The sequence below is a fragment of the Melospiza melodia genome, chromosome 9 (assembly GCF_035770615.1).
Source record: "Melospiza melodia melodia isolate bMelMel2 chromosome 9, bMelMel2.pri, whole genome shotgun sequence".
Classification (NCBI taxonomy): domain Eukaryota; kingdom Metazoa; phylum Chordata; class Aves; order Passeriformes; family Passerellidae; genus Melospiza; species Melospiza melodia.
Window position 1 is genome coordinate 34,941,684 of NC_086202.1, and position 22,322 is coordinate 34,964,005.

General features: G+C 44.4%; 1 protein-coding gene and 1 non-coding gene across 3 annotated transcripts; one reads left to right on the plus strand and one right to left on the minus strand.

Annotated features, from left to right (window-relative positions):
• The first annotated feature begins 7,008 nt into the window (after positions 1-7,008).
• Positions 7,009-7,090, plus strand: TRNAS-UGA (transfer RNA serine (anticodon UGA)). Its single transcript has one exon. It is a non-coding gene; the product is annotated as a tRNA-Ser (tRNA).
• Positions 7,091-10,971: 3,881 nt separating this feature from the next.
• DNAJC12 (DnaJ heat shock protein family (Hsp40) member C12) lies at positions 10,972-21,187 on the minus strand. Of its 2 annotated transcripts, XM_063164184.1 has the most exons (6): positions 20,778-21,187; positions 18,270-18,495; positions 17,871-17,949; positions 16,062-16,201; positions 14,135-14,336; positions 10,972-12,071 (listed from the first exon to the last, which is right to left on the minus strand). In XM_063164184.1, exons 2-6 carry the CDS (start codon positions 18,309-18,311, stop codon positions 11,977-11,979), a joined length of 558 nt encoding a protein of 185 aa, XP_063020254.1. In that variant the 5' UTR covers positions 18,312-18,495; positions 20,778-21,187; the 3' UTR covers positions 10,972-11,976. The 2 variants fall into 2 exon arrangements, with proteins under 2 accessions (XP_063020254.1, XP_063020253.1); XM_063164183.1 differs by lacking the exon at positions 18,270-18,495.
• Positions 21,188-22,322: the final 1,135 nt, after the last annotated feature.

The following is a 22,322-nucleotide window of genomic DNA, read 5'->3' on the forward strand; positions in this document are numbered from 1 at the left end:
GTCCAGGATACACCAGAGTACCCAAAAACACCGGTCTGAGCCACATTCTCTCCTCAGTAAGGGGGGGGGGGACATCCATATCCCTCTTTGGCCCGAAATCCTCCCCAGTTTCCACACTGAAGGAGCCGTCTGCCTTCTCAGTGTCCTGAATACACAGCACACCTGCTTTCCAACACGCCCAGCTCCCTGCTTGCCTTCCCTTCGCCCCTTCCCCTCCCACAGGACAAGCGCTCTTCCTTCGTACCTGGAGCCGGCCATGGCAACCCACCCGGGCCAGGGCTGACCTGAGGGGAAAAGAGCGGGAACCTGAGGGGATGGAGGGGGTCTGACCTGAGGGGAAAAGGGCGGGAACCTGAGAGGATGGAGGAAGTCTGACCTGAGGGGAAAAGGGCGGAACCTGAGGGGATGGAGGGGGTCCGACCTGAGGGGAAAAGGGCGGGAACCTGAGGGGATGGAGGGGGTCCGACCTGAGGGGAAAAGGGCGGGAACCTGAGGGGATGGAGGGGGTCTGACCTGAGGGGAAAAGGGCGGAACCTGAGGGGATGGAAGGGGTCTGACCTGAGGGGACCCGACGGGTGGCGCTGACCTGAGGGGAGGGATCCTGACCTGAGGGGCGGAACAGAGCGGGGCTCTGTCCTGCGGGAGCCCGAGCGGGATCTCGGTCTCGGCTCCCCCTGTCCCTGCTCCTGCCCCCGGGGCGGTCCCGCCGCTCTTCCTTCGCCCCGTGACGGTAATTAGCTCACAGAAGGAACCTGCGCACTAAGCCTATTTGTTAGGGTTGATTTAAAATCATTTTATGTCAGCGTTCACGTATCCTCCCTCCCGATGGACACTGTTTTTTCAGGTACTGGGTTGTTCCGGTCTCCCATGATTGCCCCTCCAGTTTGATTCACCAGACGAGGTTCTGCTTTTTTATCTTCTGCTATAAAACTTCGGGCAGGATTTCACAGCTGTGAATGAGAGCTAGACCTATTGACACACTGCACTTCTGGCAAACACATTTAAAATTAATCAAATGGGATACCCATGAAAACAAAGCAAATTTTAAATCAAATACGGTACTCATATCTGCGTTGGGTGAAGACAATCCCAGTCTTGGCCAGTGATCATCCAGGTAAGGAACCTGGGCGATTCACCCTTCCCACATACCTGGATTTCACTCCCACAGAAGGCAAATGAAAAATTCCCAACTGGAGAGTGCGTAAATGTACCCCAGAATGGCAGCAGGGCATGGATAGGCTGTCTGACCAAACACAGGACCTCAGACACATCCCTGTGCCCACCAGTAGAGACCTCGTCATGTTTTCTAAAATTATTTCAATTCAGCTAGGCAAAGGAAAATTTTATAATCAGATTCTTTAACAAAATTTCATGCTCCTGCAATAACTTTTGATGTTAGCCCTCACTTGAAACAGTTCAGAAATAACTCTAATTTTTAGGAGGGCACATTCAAATATTCTGACTCTCCATTTGGTTTCAGTTATTATCTGTAAGTAAGCCCAGTAATTAGTAATTTCATTCTATTTACTTCTAATAGAAGCACTGAGTTAATATATTTCATATTTGTACATTATTATTTAATCAACCTTGTCAGAATTATATTGAATCCCTAAGGCATAATTTTATACAAACAAAAAATAATATTATCTAAAGAGATGACTCTTAAAAACAGCCTGCTTACAAGGCACTAATTCTCATTCCCACTGAGAAACCATGCAGTATGAAATTAGTAGTTTGGGAGTTTAAATTGCAAAATTAATCATATTGCCATAAGTGTCAGAAATGAAATAGCAATTACTGAAATTCCTGAACTTAGTTCTTGAGATTTACACAAATCTCAGGACCTCCATTGCTCCAGATTTTGCTTCAAACTATCTTTTAAAGTTTTCACCTGGCAGATTTTTCTTGCATGGGAAATGTAAGAAAAATCTTCAGGTGAGATAACCAAAGACTGAATAAATAAATGAAGCATAAATAAAGTTGGTTTTATTCTATTTGTTACTGAGTTTTAGCTTTCCTTCATTCAAGGTGTTGCAATTCAAAATGTACAAATATTTGATTTTGCAGAATTGGGAAGGTTTATTACTGGGATCTGTCTCTGAGGCATAGTAACAATTAAAGTGGTCATTTACCCAGGACAGTTGCAACCAGCCAATACTGCAAACAGATTTAAAGTTTGATTTAAATTTAAACAGATTTAAAGCATAAATGTGACTAACCAAAAGGGAGATTTTCTGATTAAGGTTTTTTTCATAACTGACCACGACCTGATTTCATTCCTAAAGCTTCTGCTGATCTGGAGGTACTAACACAAGGTGCACTGCTGATGCCACCCAATGTCATAATTCCTCTCTGTAGTGACAATGTGGAAAATAGCCTGTAAAACTCAGCAAAATAACAGCTTTTAACCACAACTGTTTTAAACAGGGTGCAGATATTGCTTTTAAGGGGGAAAAGACTCCAACAAACTGGAAAATAAATCAAACAAAAAGTCATGTAATTTAAGATTTGAAGCATACAAAAGGTGAGTGAATCAGGGTCTCCATACCAACATCTGTGCTCAGAATGGGGACAAAAATGAAGCAATACAGAATGGGAGCCAGATGCCTATTTTACTTTCACACAGGTGGAAAGAATATTACTCTTTGTGGTGTTGCAGATGTATTGTAAAAGCCAAATCTCATTAATAAACCTACCAGGAGGGTGATTTTGGCCCAAGTAGCATTTTCCTATGATACTCAGTGTAGTTGGGTATTGAATGCATATCCATTTACCTTTTGTTTTCATAAAAATGTAGGAGATGTGTGGGTAAACCAGTTGCAAACAGGAACATTCTTTTTGTTTAAAACCCAGTAAATCTGGTAAAGATGTATTAAAGAAAAGGGTTCCAATCCAGTAGCACACACATGCCCAAATTTGCCAAGATTATTTATTAAAATAAGAATGCAACAGAACATTTGGCTGCATTGACACCTACAACAACACTCAGTGATATCATTTGATAATCTTGTGACACTGAGCCTGTAATTTCATTAAAATTTAAGCCTGTAATTTCATTAAAATTTAACTAATAGCATTTTTCCAAAAATGATCTGTTGCTGAACATTTGAGAGGATTAGAGGCAAAAGCAGATTCTACAGTCTGTCAGCTTTAGGAGCCACATTTTCAATAGTAAAATGAAAGCTTTGGGATGAAACTGTATGCCTCTTTTTGCAGATGCAGGGTGTTCAGACACCTTAATTAACATTTAGCTGCATGAGCAGGGTTAGCAAACTGTCCATGTCCATTCACACACTTGTGGTGACAGGTGTCCTGCTGCCTTCACTCCAGATGTGCTGTGAGGGAGGTGACCAAGCAGCTGTGAGCAGAGCCAGAGGCACGGGCAGCTGCAGCTCAGTTTGCCTGCCCTGAGCACCCATCAGGAGCAGCAGCACCTCCTCAGCCCTCCCTTGCCAGCAGCCTCAAACCCAGAGCACAAAGGACCAGCACCAGGACATTGGGGTTTACCCAAACAGCAGAAATTCCTTCTTGTTCCTCTAGATAATGTTTGTAAGAAATACCAATATTAATTGGGATACCAATGAATTCCATGGAAGCTGCCAGCAGCCATTATATCTCACCAGATTTTGTCATCCTTGGCAAACAAACAAGGAAAAGTTTGATGTGTCCTAACTAAAGGAGTGAAGCCACTTTTGATTCTCTGCCTGAAACTTGCCCCCAGATCCATTCTCAGGCATTCACAGAATGTGACATTTCAGTCATACAGAATTTTCCATCGTAAATTCTTATTTTCATTGTCTGCATGGTTTCAGCTTTGTTAAATGATCTACAAAGCTAACAGACACAACAGGAGGAATACAGACGAAATACTCTTCAGTGTGCAGCGTTGGTTTTCCTGCTGTTATGTGTTTCTTGAGGGAGAAAACAAAATTCTGTAGCCTTGTGGTGCAAGCATTATGTGTAAAACACAACTTATGTTGGAGTCATTATTTCATTCAAATTCTTCAAAGGTGATGTCAAATTTACTCTTGAATATTCAAAGTTACACATAAGCACAGAGTTGCTGTTCTGCCAACATTGCTGTAAATACTTGTTAACTTAGGCAGAGTCTGACCTATTTTTTCTGTTGCAAGCATCATAAACTTCTTACAGGAAGAAATGTTCAAACTAGTGAATTTGTAAAGCTGACAGAGATTGATTAAATAAAAGGGCCCAGAGCAGGTGGTGGAGAAGGAATGGAATGAGCACTACAAAACTGATATTGCACTTGAGGTTAACTAACATGAGAAACCTGAAGGATTGAAGTGCTTGGGGCTCAGTCCCTGTATTTCTTAAGAATCCACTAGTGCATTTTTGATACTGGCTGGTTAATCTGTCCATGTGCTACTGAAGATTTTTCAGTATCTGTCCTTGTTGCTTGAAGAAATTAAAAACGTGAGAAAACACAGGCAATTCTATCCTAGCACCATTACTTTATACAACAGACCCAAACCAGACTTTTCTCTGTTACCTGTTCTAATCTCAAGACCTTGCTACCTTTAAGCAATTAATAAATAAAACTTCTGAGATGCCTTGGGGAGATAAATTCACAATCTAAATACACTTACTCCAGTGGCACTCTGCATGTGTCCCTGACCTTCTGCCAGTGCTGCTGGGCAGGGATGGCTGTGGGATGCAAAGCTGTGTTTGGTGTCAGGTACAAACAGGCGACGTGTGGACTTGTGAATGCAAAATGTGTGGAAACCAACAAAGGGATAGTTGCAAATTCTAATAATAACTGAGGAAAATAAAGCATGGAAAAAGGCCTTTGAACCTATCTTTTGTTTGCAATTAACCCTGCTTGATTTAGGAGCATTGGAATTAGGGTGTTAAGCATGTTGCTTTTTGCTTGCATTTAATCCATAAAAAGCTCTGCAATAATAACCTTTTGAAGTATAATTTTAGAATATTACTTGTATCCTTGAAACTATAGCTTTGGAATATATATAAAGGAAATTTGCTTATCTCATGCCTTGTTGAAGCAGAGAAAAACAGCTTGAGAAAGGAAGATGAACATCACCTCAAGGGTTTATGGTTTCGACCAAAGGGAAGCTGGACATCACTGTTATGGGATTTAGAGTCTCTGCAATTAAAAGGTGGACACACATCTGGGGAGCTGGACCCCTCCAGATGGGAGTCGTCTTTCTTCTTTCGGAAACTGGACCACCACCATCTGGGGATATTCCTTTCAGATACATCCTGAGAAATTAAAATCACAACAGTGTATGGAATTGTGATGTAAAAATTTGGAATAAAAATTGCTGATGAGTAAAAGATTGGAAACAGAAACTGCTGAAAAAGCTGATGAGTACCCCTATAAATACCTGTAACCATCAATTATTAGTGTGCAGTTGGAGGGAAAACTTCCCCCACTGTACCCAGCGCTGTATTGCTCACACTTTACCATATTAATTAATAAATTGATTGCTGCTTGTATATTGGCCTAGTCAAGCTTCTCATTCATAACACGGGCAGCCCAAGGAGCTGGGGGCTGCCCTTTGTGAGCGCTCCCTGCTCTGCTTTGGTGCAGCTTTGGCTGGGAGCGCTGGGGGTCACTGCAGCTCTGCTGGGAACCTGGGATCCCCCAGCCACACCCGGCGGAGCCGTAAAGAGCTCCGGGTGTGCCCGCACCACCCCCATTCGCTCTGTCTGAAATTGCACATTTCATCTCAGTCCTGTGCGTGAACACAGAGCAGCTGGTGTTGGTGAAAAACGCCAATCACGTGGCTTTAAAATTTTAAAAGTTTAATAGTAACATAATGGTTATAAAAAATCAGTAATAATCATTTGGACAATTTCAAATAGGACAATATGAGACAATAGAAACAAAGAGTTACAGACAGTCCGGGTACCTTTTCTGGGCAAAATAAGACCGAAAAAGGAGCCACGTTAACAGAGGATTAACCCTTAAAAGCACCAGCCTGTTGCATATTCATACACCTCATCCATGATGCATAAATTCCATTCAAACACAGGATTCTGTCTGGGCACTGTCAGCTCCTTCCTCTGAATCCTGACAGCGTCGTTCTGCCTGAGTGAGGTGGGGAGAAGTTCGTTTCTCCTGATAATGGAGCAGTAAATTCTCTTTCTGTGAAAGATTTGGGTGTCCTGTGGCTGCTATCTCAGTGCGAGTCCTTTCTTTAGAAAAAAAAGTATCCCACATAGCTTAGTTTCTATTTTAACATTTTGTTATAACCTAAAACTATATTTACCACACTACTTAAGAGAATCAATACCACATAACTTTCTAACACAACACGTATAATATTCATTTTAATATTTGCAAAACGTCAATCATACTATATGCATTTTCCACATTGTTCAAAGTATAGATTAAAAATCAGGAAAATTTATTATTTTTACCCATTGCAACACAGGTAGAAAGACAAATGAAATTTAATTTTCATTGTACTACTGCTGGCATAACAAACTGCTGTTAGCATAAAAAAACTTATCTACAGAGAATTAAATTACATATAAAGGTCGTATGACAGAGACCTTTCGATAATTTGTAATAGAGATTTTGCAATAACTGAAAGAAAGGTAATGCAGCGCCTAATGGTTGCTGTCTGTGCCTCCTCCCTGCCAGGCCCGGGTTCCATTCGCAGGGGCGGGCACGGCCCGGGTCGCTCAGGCCGGGACTCTCCGGTGTTCTCTGGGATTTGTTCCCCCTGAGCCGTTCCGGCCGAGCCGCGGCCGCCATCGCTGCGGGGGCCGGCCCGGCTCCCTCAGGCCGGGACTCTCCGGTGTTCTCTGGGATTCGTCCCCCTGAGCCGCTCCGGCTGAGCCGCGGCCGCCATTGGAATTTGCTCCCCCTGAGCCGCTCCGGCCGAGCCGCGGCCGCCATTGCTGCAGGGGCGGGGCCGGCGGCGAGGCCGGCGGCGCCCATTGGCTGCGCCGATTGTGGGCGGGGCCTGCGGCGGGCGGAACGCCCTATAAGGCTGCAGCCCGAGAGCCTTAGCAGCATCAGCAGCGATGGCCGAGTGGTTAAGGCGTTGGACTTGAAATCCAATGGGGTCTCCCCGCGCAGGTTCGAACCCTGCTCGCTGCGGCCCGGAGGGGCTTCGCTTTTTTCGTTCCGGCCGCACTTTTCCTGCTCTCGGCTCCTCTCCGGCAGCGGCAGCGCCCTGAGGAATGGGCCGGGATAAGAGCACGGAGCGGGGCAGGTCCCGCACAGCCATCACCCCCTGCTGCGGGTGCTCCCGGGGCCAGCCCCGGAACAGCGCCCTGAGAGCCCGCACAGCCTCCCCGGGCAGGCCGGGCCGCCGCTCGGGCACTGCGGAGGAGGGAAGCGCGTTCAGATGGCACTCCCTGGTCACTGCCTCTCGTCCCATTGCTGGGCACCACCCGGCTCCACATTCCTGACACCCCCTGTGGATATTCATACACAGTAAGGAGCTCCCCTCTCAGTCATCTCGTTGTGAAACTGAGCAGGCCCAGCTCCCTCAGCCTTTCCTCATGAGAGATGCTCCAGTGTCCCATCATCCTTGCTGCCCTGTGATCTTTATGCCACTGCAGCTCTTCAGGCCGTGCCCACCCGCTCCTCCCGGCCCTGCCAGCAGGAACAGCAGTGCCAAAGCTGCAGCAGGGCCCGGGGCAAGGTGCTGGCATTGCACCTGCAGGCAGCGATGGGAGCCCTGGATGGAGGGGAGAGAACAGCACCTGGGGTTCGGTGCCTTTTCAACAGCCCAGCTTCCAGGCCCTGCAGGAGGACAGACAGCGTCCAGCTGCAAAGCTCAGGGTTCATCCAATGCCTAACACACAAACAGCGTCCTGGTTCACCCAAGGTCTACTGCTCCCCCCCACATCCTACAGCTGACACAAAATAAATTAAATCTTGTCAGCAGAAGGCTTCTCTAGAAGGAATGGAGCTGCTCTGTCAAACCTTGCCTTTCCTGAAGGAAGCTGCTCTGATTCCTCCTGGACCTCCAGTGAGGGGACCCTCAATCCCCTTTTCCTGCCTTTTATGGTCTTCTGCACATGCAGGATGCACATACACGCACAGAAGTTATTATGCCATTAATAACCAGGAAAAACAGACCAAGGCAGCATTCCCCGACCGTCCGGGATTGGTTTAAACTGAGCTCTCGCCCCCCAGGTGTGTCACTGTCCCTTCGTGTGGCCCCAGCACCAAGGAGGGAAGGGAAGGGAAGGGAAGGGAAGGGAAGGGAAGGGAAGGGAAGGGAAGGGAAGGGAAGGGAAGGGAAGGGAAGGGAAGGGCTGCCAGCCCTGCCGGCAGCAGGGGGAGCGTGTGCACCGGGCTGAACAAACCCCAGCGCGGAGGAGCTGATAATCATCAATAACCATCACCTGCCGTCTGACAGTGACACAGCCCGACCACCTGCGGAGCGGCTTTATCTTCTGCTGTGTAATTTCATCAGCTTTGCAACAGCCTCGCTGCTTACACTTTCATATCCTGAAATGAGAGATGAGCCTGCTGGGAAGGTAAGATAGCAATGTTGATGCTCAGGAAATTAAAGAGACACAGTATCTCTTTTAATAATCATCTTCTACTGTAGAACATATAAACTGCCTTTGTTAAAAATCTCATTTAAAGAGAAAAACAAACGACCTTACCTATCATTCAGCATTACTCAGCCTGAGATTTTAAGTCATGTACTGTCTGTGTTTATTGTCCAAATAACTCTTACACTGTCACTTGGCAAATGTTGGCAAAGCAACTTCTCAAATACTGGCTAAACAAAAAGGTTGAGGATGTTTTAGTTCTTGACAATCTTACAAATCCTGCACTTGCACAAGTGTAATATCAGCAAATAAAGACATAATAATTTTATATAAATCCAGAATCCCACAATGCTATTCAGTTTCACTGTAAATAACTGGCTAAGTAGTTGCTTAATTTCTGTTTAAAAATAGTTCAAAGGCCTGGGGACACAGCACTGAACAATGTTCCCTATACTCTGTATTTTATCATCATACACCTGCACCCCATCTGCTGTCTCGTAACTTCCAGATGAAAACTCCTCAGCCTTCACAAGTCCAGTGAGGGCTGGGTTTCACCAACACTTTTGTCTGGACTCCGGAGGATCTGGGCACACCTCACAACTCTGTTTATTTTCATACCAAATCCTTCAGAGCTGTGACACAGCACAGTCAATCAGAGCCCTCACGTACCCAAAACCATCAGGACCCTTTTACTGCCCACCTGAGCTGCTCCCAAAGGGAGCTCAGGAAGAACCAGGAGCTTCCCACGTCTCCAGAGGGCTGCCCTGCTCCAGCTTGAGACTCCTGGGCCCTAATCTAATAAATGGTGTCTGGGCTTGCTGTTCCCCACCCCCTCTGCCGCTGTCTCCACTTTGCAAAGAGAGTTAAAGATCTCAGTGGGCCCCTGAAAACCACGAGCCTCTGACTCTGCTGCCTCAGTCACACCTGCACAGAGCCTGGCATGCACCACAGCCCTGCCCCAGTTAAAGCTCCAGCGTGTGAATCACATTTGGTGCTGGCCAGAGCAGCCCAGAGCTGCTGCTGGAATGTCACTGGGACATTCTCTGGATCTTTTCACACCAGTAGCAAAAAGCTTCTGAAAGTGCTGTATCTTCAAAGAAGCAGATAGGCAGTTTCTGCTTGGGGTGTGGGCCCTGGATGATCTAACACTGACTAAGCTGTCAGGTGCTTTCTCTGCTTTCTAACATGAGGGAGAACTGGGCTGCCCACTCATTCCAGTAACTCTTGCTACTGGCCAACAGGCCAGGTCCCACCTGGTTCTGGGCAATCGAAAGCAGAGCAGGGTGCACAGGCTCCTCTTGTTTTCCAATCCATCTGAGTTTGCTCTGCTAGGAATAGATTCATTCAACTCAGGAAATACAGAAAAATGGACCATTTCAAGTTTAACATGTACAGAAATGGAAAAAAGTAGTCTGTGTCAGTGGCACTGTGTACTGGAGCACCAGTTAGAACCTGCCCTCCTCATGAGGACAAGTACAAATTACAGAGCAGGTTGTTGCAAAACACAACTTTTGCCACGAGCTTTTACTGGGCTAAGAGCCTTCCAACTGTCTGCAGTTATTCATCCAGAGCAAACATCCAAAGGTTCTTCGCCAAAACCAACCACGCAATAATTGGCTAATAATGACATCAGTTTTAATGACACAAACTATTAGTTTGCTGTTCAAAGGTCTATTGTGTGTTCACTTCTCAAAGGAAACCAGCTCATTAGGTGCTAAATCATCCACCCAACTACCCCCTTCTACCTTCAGCAAGTAAAATGGGCAGAGGAGAATCTGGGCTGCCATCTGATTCCAAGTGCTCCAGCTGGCTGCACTTCCATCTTTTTGTTGGAGGGAGAATTGTTCCCTATTACTTAGCATCCTTCACATACGGTAATAGTTTCTTCTGTTACAATTGTTTGACAGACATTCTATAAAATGGACCAAAGTCCTTCTTGAGCAAATATGTATAAAGTAAAGCAGCAAATGCACCAGAAAAAACCAAACCAGAGGCATTTAACAAACATTACGGAGCACCATTAATCTCACGGTGTTTGCAGCTGCAAAATATGCCAGGGAAAAGTGTGTGAAATGAAAGATGGTGTGCTACAGAAGTGGCTCTGGGCAGCAGTGCCATGCACTCCAGGCCAGCGTGGCTGCAGGGCACAGCTGCCCAGAGGTCACTGAGATCCCCATTCCTGGGTTCCAGTAACAGCAGGAGGCAAACAGGCCCCAGGCAGGAGGTGCACATAACCCAGGCAGCACAGAGGCCAGACACACACGCACCCCCAGGGACAGACAGACAGACAGACAGACAGACAGCAGATTGTTCCCATGTGGGCACAACACTGCACTCACCAGGCTACACTTTCCATTGCACTGCCTGCGATTCTCAGCCGGACTCTTAAGATGACAAATAACAAGAAATTCCAAAGGAATCTCTGTGGTGGAAGGAGTATTTAATTAAAAAGATGAAAGAAACCTCTTTTCTGTATGCATGAAGTTTTATTTGCTGCTGATGGAATTATCTGCCTGCACAAAACCACAATGTCAATACCTGACATATTAGCCAAGCTTGCAAAGAAGAAAACAAACACAAAATAAATAAACAACAGTGCAGAATTTGAAAAGTTGCCCAAAGTGTCAAAAACTTTCATGTGAGATTTTGTACACATTAGTGCTGACTAGTCTGATGTTTCACTCCTCACTGTACAAAACCCTGGTAAAACCAAGTCTAGCACAGCTGAGCAGGGAGGGGAATTGCTCTGAAGCCACGGGACAATGTTGGCACACATACACAGGGGATCAGTCTTCCACCAATACATCTTGAGACAAAAATTGCTATCTGGAGAAGTAAAGTTCTGCAACTGCCTTCCAAAACAAACATATTGCTGATGCAAAAAGTGTCCTCGTTAAGGTAGAAAACAAGTGATTTTCAGGAGTGCTTGATCTGTCATAGAGACCTTGGATAACAAGAACCTTCTTATTTCATCTATAACATAAGATCACAACTCTCCTACAAGTTAAGTTGGTAGTGAGTACATTATAAATCACTGCAGTGAGTACAAGGCAATGGAGAAGTGAAGCAGAGCACAGAGTTAAGCAGAGCTCTGTTTACAGTTCTGTCATAAAGCTTTTTTGGAAGATCCTCTCTGATCAGGACACCCTGGAGCCCAGAGCTCTACTGAGAGTATGTTTTTATAACATCACACTATTGAACAAAATATTAATCATTACACAATATTTGAGAATATAAGAAACGATATACAAGATGTTAGATAACTTCACAACATCAATTTATATTAATACTGAAAAACAGAAAAGTTTCCATCTGTAATGCTCACAGCATGTGTGATAAATCAGTATTTGGACATTGACTACAACAACACATTTCAATAAAGAATACAAAATACAAATAACTTATAACTGCTGTTAAAAATACAAAGGGAATGGTGAAGAGATGATCTCATGCTCCTGTGTGTTTCTCATTTCAGATCTCATAGTTCCTGAATTTCCTCAGAAGGTCTGACGGAGCATCGCCTGACCAGCGGAAACGCAAGTGCCAGTAATTCCCCTCTGAAAATCCTGAGGGGAAAAAACAGAAAGTCAATTAAATTATTGTAAACATGCATAAAATTTAATTTTCTGAAACAGTACTCGATGGCCTTCCCAGAAAGAAGTAAACAGAAAAGTGGTCACTTCCAGGGCTCTTGCCTAGCAGGGACAAACAGAGCACTGAGTCCTTGGCAGGCTGGAGCAAGAACCAAACACCAACCCTCAGCAGAGCTCAGCTGGGAGGGTCCCAGAGGAGAACAGCAAGGACCCTGGCAGCCCTGCAGGGACTCACAAGGCAACACTGGCAAATTGCAGTGGCCTGATCTAGGGAAGTGATGGAGGTGGTGATGGGATAAATCTGCAAGTGTGACCTGGGGCCTTCTCAGACCAAAGTGTGACCTTTGACTAGAATTAGTGCTCAAATCTGTTGTTTGAGCTGAAATAGCCACGTAGGTGGCAGTCCAGAATTCATCCAGGCCAGTGACTGTCACTGTCATATTTTCTGGAAAAATCCCTTCACCAGGATTTCTTCTCCTGGGAATCTGAGAAGCCTCAGAGAAAAATGAAAACAAGAATTATCTGATTGCTTCTCCCTCTTTTGCTGCTTTGGAATGTGATCTGGACATTGTTTACCAACTGGTCATTAATTGGTTTCATGTGAATTGTTTTGACTCATTGACCAATCACAGCCAGCTGAGTTGGGACTCTGGTGAGAGTTAGGATTTTTTTATTATTATCTTGTCAAGCCTCTGTAAGTATCCTTTCTCTATTCTTTAGTATAATATAATATAATATAATATAATATCATATCATATCATATCATATCATATCATATCATATCATATCATATCATATCATATCATATCATAAAATAATAAATTAGTCTTCTAAGAACATGGAGTCAGACTCATCATTTCCTTCCTCCTCTGTCTGGGGACCCCAAAAATGCCACAAGTGACAGGAACAGACAATGCCATGGATTCAAAGGGGAACCCAATACATCAATTTTTGCTGGACCAAAACAAAAACATTATCAACCCCCTAACATGGGGTATAAACACTGAAGTGCACACATACCCTGTCAAACATATTATACCATTAACATTTATTCATGTGAATATATGCCACTGGATAAATGAAGTAGGCACTTGATGAGTTTGATGGGTTTTTTCCATTCAAATATCTGGAAATTAAATTAAAACTTTTAAAAAACCAAACTTGAGAAAGAAGATGCCGAAAAAGAAAATTCACCATTACAAGGAACAAGATAATGCTTTCTTTACTTCCAAATTTTAGTGTTCTACAAAGGATACAGTGATGATTAATTACTAAAAAAAAAAAAAAAAAAAAAAAAAATCAAGTTTTCAGTTAGGCCTTGTAGAATTTTCTCATCAATTTCATGCATTCCACAAATGTTTGGGATTACATTAGGTTTTGCTACCCTCACAGTTGACCCTAATTTGCTGTTTGATCAAACTGGGGGGGAATGGCAGGATTTTGTTTAACAATGACCTAAAGCACAGCCAGGAAATGCTGACTGCCAGGGGACACTTTTGAAACACACATTTATTCTGGTGCACACACTACTTAGAAAAAACAAAACTGTTTGAATATAAAAGAAGCCTTCAAGTCTCAAATTATAGACCTCATTAACTCATCAGATGAAAACTGTGCAAAAGCACTGAATAATGGATAAAAAATCACCAAACAGATATTTTACTTAACAGTTCTAATATTTATTTTTAAAAGTCACTGAAAATAACTGCCTTCTCTTTTTACATTTTTATATATCAGAAAAACTAAACTTTCCATTTTGGCCGAAGCTTTTTTTTTTTTCTCCTTCTCCAGTTGCAGCTTTTACCAGCAAACAAACAAGGAAACTTGGGATAGGGAGGAAGGAACATCTGAAAACTTCAAAATTAAATAAGTAATCAAAAGCATAAACCCCAAACCAAAATCCCAACCCCAAACCACATTTAAAAAGCTAAAAGTTCAACACACTGTTCTGGAGAAGACTTTCCCATGACTGAAATCCCCCATTTCAGGCCAGTCCCTGGATACTGCAATTTTCTGTAAGTGCTGTTTTCACTTACTTGGGGAGTCTGGATTCTTTGGAGACTGTGCTTGCACATCAGGGATTGCAACATCTTCTTGTTCCCTGCTCCCTTCCAACAATCCCTCTCCACTGCTTTCCCTCTGCTGGGCCCACATCTCGTTGGTTCTGCTGTTGGTGTTACCAAAGCCAGGAGCTTCCAGCATTTGGTCCTTCTTGCTTTGGGCAGCCCAGTGCATTGACTAAAGGAATGCAAACAGAACAAAGAACTAAGCCCTGTGCTTTAAGGGTTTAAATGACTTTTTCTTTTTTTATATTGCTGCAATAAATGGTTAAACAAAGCACACTGAGAAGCCTGCAGGTCAATGGGATGGGGGAAAGTATGGTTACATGTCACAAACAGCACTGGAGAGGACACTTTATGGCAGGTGGGGGTGAAGAACAAAAGGTACATCAGAATTTTAAGGGCCTTTTGTCCAGTTCCTTCTGTCATGAATTCAGACTTTCTTTAAGAGGGCTTGAGTGACTTCAGAAATGTTCATTTTCGAAGCTGTCTTTAACTTCAGAGTACCTTTTGAAGGCAAGGCAATTTGAAAATATTTAATATTAAAGTCTGTGGAATAACATCTGTCTGGAACTGAACTAAGCTTAATTGGATATTTCCACCAAACATTCAAGCTCAGGCATAATGCTGTACTTGAAGTGTCAAACTTTTCTCCTAAGCAGAATTGACATAGGAAAGTTTTATTCACCTGCCTTGAAATATGACCATGTAGCCCAAACCAATATTATGGAATTGAGCTCTACTAGGGCATGCTTCCAAATCTTCTCAATAGCAAAATCAGGAAGGAAATCACCCAAAAAGCTCCTGCCTCTGCCCCAGATGACCCCACCAGCCCTTCAGGGCCCCTCCAAAGCTATGAGGGAAGCCCAGGGTTCCAAGGAACCACCCCCTGGATTTTTTCGATGACATCTTTATTTAATCAGACAACACGAAAACCTATCTGATAAGCAATATACCAAGAGGAGAATATATTATAAAAAGATCCCAACTTTACCTTAACTTCAAAAAGAAATAAAAGTTTCCTACAAAAGCAAAGTGAGCTGAAGCATTTGAAAACAGCCCTTAAGTTACTTAAATTTTCTATAAAAGCAGCAACTTGATCAATTCACACTAAAGCTACTGGCCTAATGCCCTTCTGTGAATGGGCTCCTCAAGTGCTCCAATTTTCCCTGAATTTCCTTAACATCCTGCCCTAGGCTGACTATATGATGCTTTTATCCCCAATTGTCTGTTCTGTTTATGCTGAATAATAATTGCACTTTAAGCCTTGTTGCAGAGAGTGAAGGGGGAGAGAAGAAGCTGCAGTTTGTTTTCAGACACTGCTCTCACTCCTGCACATTCCTGCTCCTGCAGTGTGCTGTCTGTGGATGGACAGACAGCAGGACAGAGCTCTCCTTTGCTTTTTGTTAGTTTAGCTTGCTGAGGCAGAGAAGTTCCCTGGACTGTGTTTTTTTTTTTTTTTCTTTTTTCCCTTTTCTTTGGCCCTGTTTAACCTGCTCTGCACTGAACACCCAGGGTTGCACCAGCAGCTGCAGCTGCGGCCACAGGGCTGGGCCGGGCCTGTGAGGGACTGATCAGAGCCTGAGTGAGCTGAGCTGCAACCCGGGGAGGGACTTTCTCAGTTCGTCATCTCTTTTGGAGCAACAAGGGGTTTTATTGGTTAATATTGTTGTATAATAAACAGGTTTTTCCCACTTTTCTCCAAGGAGGCAGTTTCTCCGAGCCTGGCTGGGAGCAGGGGCCGATTGGATCTGCTTTCCTAGAGGAGCCCTTCGGGGGTTCCCTCCCAGCTTTGCCCTGCACCAGGCCACACGCCCGGAGCAGGAAGGTGCGCGCCCCATGCCCACGGCCAGCCGCAGCAGAAGGAAGGCAGAGCCGCGACTCCCCCCAGCCCAGCACGGACCGTCCTGACGGAGCTGCTCAGCGCCTCCCAGTGCCGGAACGGGACGGGGACTCGGCTCCGCCGCCAGTGGTCGTAGCGGGCCCGGCGCTCCGCGTCCGTCAGCGTGTCCTTGGCCTGCTGCAGCCGCTGGAAATCCTCCACTGCCACACACAGAAACCGCACTGAGAACAAGGCTTCTTGGCAAATACATGAATTCAGATCCAAAGGGGGCCTGCCAGCAGTGGCTCAGAGCAAAGGACAAGCAAGCGGCCAAGGGATGTGGCTCTGGGTCCCGCTTGCACAGCTCTGGCTGGCTTCAGGATCATCACCCCTTTGGTGGACTGATACCCCTGCAAATCAGGACTAAAATGTTCCTTTGTCTATGAGCTTCAAAAGCTCCTGAACACAAGGTGAGAGAAACTTAGAGAGTGCACAGCCCCTGCAGACCACCTTAAAAAGGGAAATTCGAGCAGCGCTGCTTAGAAGGAACACACTGAGATCTGCAGCAGAACAGGGGTCAGAGAGAGCACAGCAACAAGAATCATGAGCGGCAAGAAAAAAAAATGAGCAGGAACAGACAAGAATAATAATCTAAATATAGTTCAGATTAATTAACTTGTGCATTTTATTAGGTGTATTTTCCACGTATGCTAAAATGTTATCCAGACTGGATGAGTAAGAACTCTCATTTCTCCCTACAGGGTAATTTTTCATGGAATGGTTACTAAGGATGCAGTTGCATGTTACTATTTGTGGAAGGGTCATAAAGATTTAGACTTTATCTATGACTCACCTATGTAACAGTGATCTAATATTATTGCTATTATTCATTTATTCCAGTTTACAAATTAGAGAGAGTTCTTTTGAAATACACTACACCCAAACACTAATCAAAAATGATAACAATAAATCAAACAAGAGACAACAGGCTGAGGGAACAATTGTACTAGGTTTTCATATTCTAATATTACTAGGTTTTCTTATTCTAATGTTACTAGTTTTCAACAAATAAAAGGTCTACTTTTTTACTCTTTATTAAGCCTTAAGCTGATGAAATAAAACACAAAGTAAACTCTCACTAATAGTGTAAAAGGGTACATAAAGTAAATATTGTATGTTGAGGTAGAGTATAACATTTCTTTGTGCCAAGAAAAGCTGCTCTGATATTTGGCACTTGGCTGCTCTTTTTTTGTACCTCGGCCTTGCTGAGATCTGCCCAGGGCTCTCTGTGGCTTTGAATGGGCAAAGATTGGCTGCAGATGACTCAGGTGCTGCTCAGCCCTGCCAGCTCTGAGGAGCTGCCCCCTCTCATCAGCACAAACATCAGCTGCTGCTCTGCAAACAGAGGCGCCTGCTGGGGCTGCCTTCTCTTCCCTTCCAGCCATTCAATTACATTAAAAGAAAATAAAGCACATTTATGTGCTCCTCACAGCCTCATTCCTGACAGTAAATTAACTGACTGATGCAAGTGTGGCACTTGAGGGCCACTGAGCATGGAAGTGCACCAACTGTGTAGGTCTAGAAAGGGACACACTCCAGAAATCAATTCTGTATCAAAAAATGATCTACTGTAGAAAGAAAAAAGATTCAAGGTCTTAGAAACAAAAAAAAAAAAAAAAATCCAACAAGTGTCTTCCTTCACTATCACAAAGGAGAGTGCAAGTCTTAGAAAGAATATCACAAGTTTGCTATTTAAATAGAACGTGCTCAATGCACACCATGATTAAAATGTACTGAGGGGAAATAAAGTTTTAAGGCTGAATTTTTTATCTTGCCATGCTAATAGAAGAAAAAAAAATAGATTGTTTTTACACAGGAAAGAATACATACCTGCTTTGGGGTTTCCAGGATGCTTGTCAGGATGGCATTCAAGGGCCTTGATCTTATATTCAGCAAGAATCTGTTCAACCTAAACAAAACATTGAGACAAAGCGAGTAAACACAGAAAAAATTAGCAAATTTTCTTTTTGAAAGAGGCTGGGAGAAACAACACGGAATGCTGAAAGATTTTGTCCCATTCAATTTTACAAGCTTTAGTGCAAGCAAAGTACTTTAACAACAACCATCTGCCAGTGACACTGCTTATTTAATCTAATTTCCATCCTTAGCCTTGTTTTTGTGAGGCTCAGTCAGCCAGCATGGCTCAAGAAAAATGTGCAAGGACATTTGACCACAGAGGCCAAATGCATCCCCTTCAGTTGCTCTTTACTTTGCTTGATCAACTCCAACCTTCAGCAGAGTCTCAGAGCAGGAAGCAAAGGCTCTCTGCATTGCTGAAGATCAATTTGTGTGTTTGGGTGGCTTCCTCCACACCCTCTCCAAAGGAAATTCAGCCAGCACCCCACGGGGTTTCCATCGTGGACGCCACAAGATAACTCACTCCATAACCAGTAGTGCATATTCTTTCTTCAAGTTAATTTTCCTTGCAAAAAGCTTGGCTTGGAGTAGAATACATCTATAATCAATGTGAGAATATTGGCAAGTATTAGTTTATCAGTTAATTGCAAATTCCCACAGTTTGTTATACCATAAAGTATTGCAATCACTGGAAAAACTAACACACGTGGAGCCACGAAGCCACTGGACTGGGCATCAGCTTAGATTTTCAAATATTTAGTGCTTTTCCAAGTATCTTGCTGGTTCTTATAATTCAGAAGCCAAAACTTCTTTATATCACTCCAGTTCAGCTTAAGCTTTCACAATTCACCCTAAGGAATCAAAAATGACCATTCTTTCCCATACTACAAAGGCTCTTTATACAAATTCATCATTTGTCCAACGATAAAAGCCACATACAATTTAAATTATTTACTTCAAAATTAAGTCTCATAGCATTTTTTTTATTTAGAATAAAATTACAGTTCACTCAACTAGCTGGACAAATCTTGTTGGCATATTCTGGGAAAAAATGTGATCTGCAGTAGCATCTTAAGAATTCTACACTTTTCACTCTGCTCAGAAGCTCCTTCCAGAGGGACAGATGTAATGTGGTGTGTCTGCAGTCAGTCAGACACTTTAAAACACACACAGTGCACAGAGAACTTGGTGAGACTGGTTACTGTATAGCCAGCTATCATCTCAAACACTTAGTTACTGAAAGGGGAACTTTAAAGTTAAAATGTGTACAGAGGGTTAAAATTTAGCAGAAGGGCAACATGGAAGTTTTCAGCTTAAAAAGAAATCAGTAGAAAGAAAACTTTATAGGAAGTTTATAGAACATACACAAAATTAATATAAAATATATAGTGAGGTGTTTCACCAAGAAAGACATCCAATACCCACTATACAAAACCAGCATTGTTCCTGAAGAGGAATGGAGATTAAATCTCCCCTCTTCCTGTCACATCTGAACATGAACTAGGTGTCTGTCAGCTCAATGCTACCAGAAGCCACGAATGAACTTGGTTTGTGTTTACTTCAATACAGCAACAAGCCTGTAGAAACTGAGAGTATTTCTGCTTAAATTTAACCAGGTCCAACCAAGAGCAGGATGTTGAGCAGCTCAGATGAAAGTGCTGCAGCTGGGAATGTGCTGTGCATGCTGTGCCCAATGCTCGATGCTGTACAAAGCAGTGAGGCTGCAAAGTCCCTGTAATGTTCCAAATTCCTGTGAGACCCCGGAAGGGCTGTGCAGGTCCTGAGGTGCACCTGGAGCTCAGCCAGCCTGGCATCTCCAAGTGCTTCCTCGCGTGTCAAAAGCAGGGCAGCAACATCTGCTGCTTCTCCCAACAAACAGTACTCGAGAGCTTGTTTTTCAGGACCCGTTACATTTATTCCAGCTTTTACATTTCATTTTCAAGCAATGTGAAAAATCATTATCACAGGTACTTGAACTGTTCATTAATCGCTAAGCCCTTAAGGAATTAGTGTGAGGTAGAAAGTGAGAAAGAGCATCTGTGAAACAAGGCTGCGTGGAGCCCTGAGCACTGCCCTCTGCTGGGATCCCTTCTGCGAGTGTCCTCGGGAAAAGCTTCACATTTCCCTCCGGGACACACTGAGGATGTTTACTCCCGATCCTTACACTTCAGGTGAGAGCATCTGATCAAATTTACTGAGCAAAAGACAGACAGCTTTTATCTCCACTGAATACATCCCTCATTACAGCAGAGTAATCGAAAATCAGCATACTAGACTAGCCAACAAAAAGTCGTATGGACACCTTTAACATGATGCACATCACTCAAAAATAGCTTAGCTAAATCTCACTATAAAGCATGTTTCTGCTATTGAAACAAATTAGTAAAACTAGTATTTGAATTTAATTTAAAACAGCATTTTAAATATCAATATGGTAAACTACAAAGATATTGGTTTTGTTCTCATCTGAGCAAGTGAATATATTTAAAAAAATATTATACTATGTATAAAGCCCAAGAAACTCAGCATTATTAGTATTATCAGAAAGCTATGAACTTTCACTGTATTACTTGTACATAAATAGCTCCTTTTCAGTTTTCAAAACCAATAATATCTATTCCAAACTATTCAAAGACATGCAGTTGGCTCTCTCCATAACCCAGTCCTGTTCTACACGGCATTTTCAACCTAAGCCTCACTCCAGGCTCTTAATGCTGGAGAAAACACAGGAGATAAAACTGAGCTTTCCAAGGGAGATCCTACCAGTGGCAAGAAAGAAGGCGCACAAGGCGCTTCAAATACTCCTGCTCGCAGATTCCCTGCGGACACAGGAGCACGTTCAAACCGCGAGCAAGCCGGCGAGGAGGCAGAGGCTCTTACCGTCGATAGCTCATCGCATCCCAGCAAGCTGTAGTAATCCTCCAGGTCCTCCGGCTTGCAGTTCAGGATGGCATCCATCGGCACCGTCCCCAGCCGGCGGGGAGGCAGAGCCCACACGGGGAGCCGGAGCAGAGCCCGGCGGGCAGGCAGAGCTCACACAGGAGCCGGAGTAGAGCCCGGCGGGCAGGCAGAGCTCACACAGGAGCTGGAGCAGCCCAGGGACAGTGCAGGGAGGCTGCGGGGCACGGCGGGCAGGCAGAGCTCACACAGGAGCCGGAGCAGAGCCCGGCGGGCAGGCAGAGCTCACACAGGAGCCGGAGCAGAGCCCGGCGGGCAGGCAGAGCTCACACAGGAGCCGGAGTAGAGCCCGGCGGGCAGGCAGAGCTCACACAGGAGCCGGAGCAGCCCAGCCCAGCTGCGCTCCGTGCGGCGCTTTTGAGCGCTGGCAGCTGACCCGCACGGAGCCGGGAGGGCCCCGCTGCCATTGGCCCCGCACGGAGCTGCTCTGGCGCTGCTCCCTGGGATTTGTAGTTGCCGCCGTCACTCCAGCGTTAAACCGCGGCTCCCGCGCACACCGCAGGGTTCCGGACGCTGAAACGAGCCGGAGATTTCTCTCACCATCGCCTGTGCAGCCACCGCAAACAGGCACGCATCGAGAGGCAGCCCTGCACATGGGCCATCTGCTGTTCAACTTTCATTTACAACTTTTGCCACCACCTTCACTCTCTGAAGGCTTCCTTGGTGCACAGACACCGCTCCTCAACACCGAACAGCAATGGTACACTGCTCACTGACCAACTAAAACTACCCGAGGACATGAAACACTCACTGCCTACTGTCACATTGACCACTCTTTCTCACACCAAGTTACTTTCAGACTGAGTGTGGAAGGTCTGTACAGTGTGCAAAGCACATTCCTTGTCAAACTCATTCTACATTGAGGTGAAATACCTGAATTTCCAACTATGATTAATGACCAAGGTCTCGGCCCAACAGCAACTTGACACATTGATCATGGTCCCCCATGATCTGCTGATTTCAAAAGATTACTTCCTAACCTAACCACATGCTGAAGTCTTTGCCCTGGAGCCCTGGGAGCTCTGGTATTACATTTCCCACCCCTGCAAGACCTCTGCAACCCAAGATGTCATTAATGTCATTTCGTGTCATTAACTCCTGATGTTTCCCTAGCAGTTGCAAGTCGATGCTGTGAGTGGGTATACAGCTCTAGATGCAGTGACCCTGTAGGAGATCAGATGCCCAGGATGTGACCAAGGCTGGAACAGGCCGTGTGTGAATCAGTGAAGGGCCCAGTGACCATTCAAAGCTATTTATGAATAACAAATATATAATTTTTGCATCCACAAGAGCTTTAATACCTGCAATAATAATGTTCTGCAATGACATTTAATATTAATCTTCCACCGTTTCCTCTTCAGGGTTGCATCGTCTGAAATTTTCTACTTTTACTGCATGTTCAGATAGCCAACTAAGATTATAAAATATACAACGTAACTAAAAGCAATAATATTAAAAGAAAAAGCA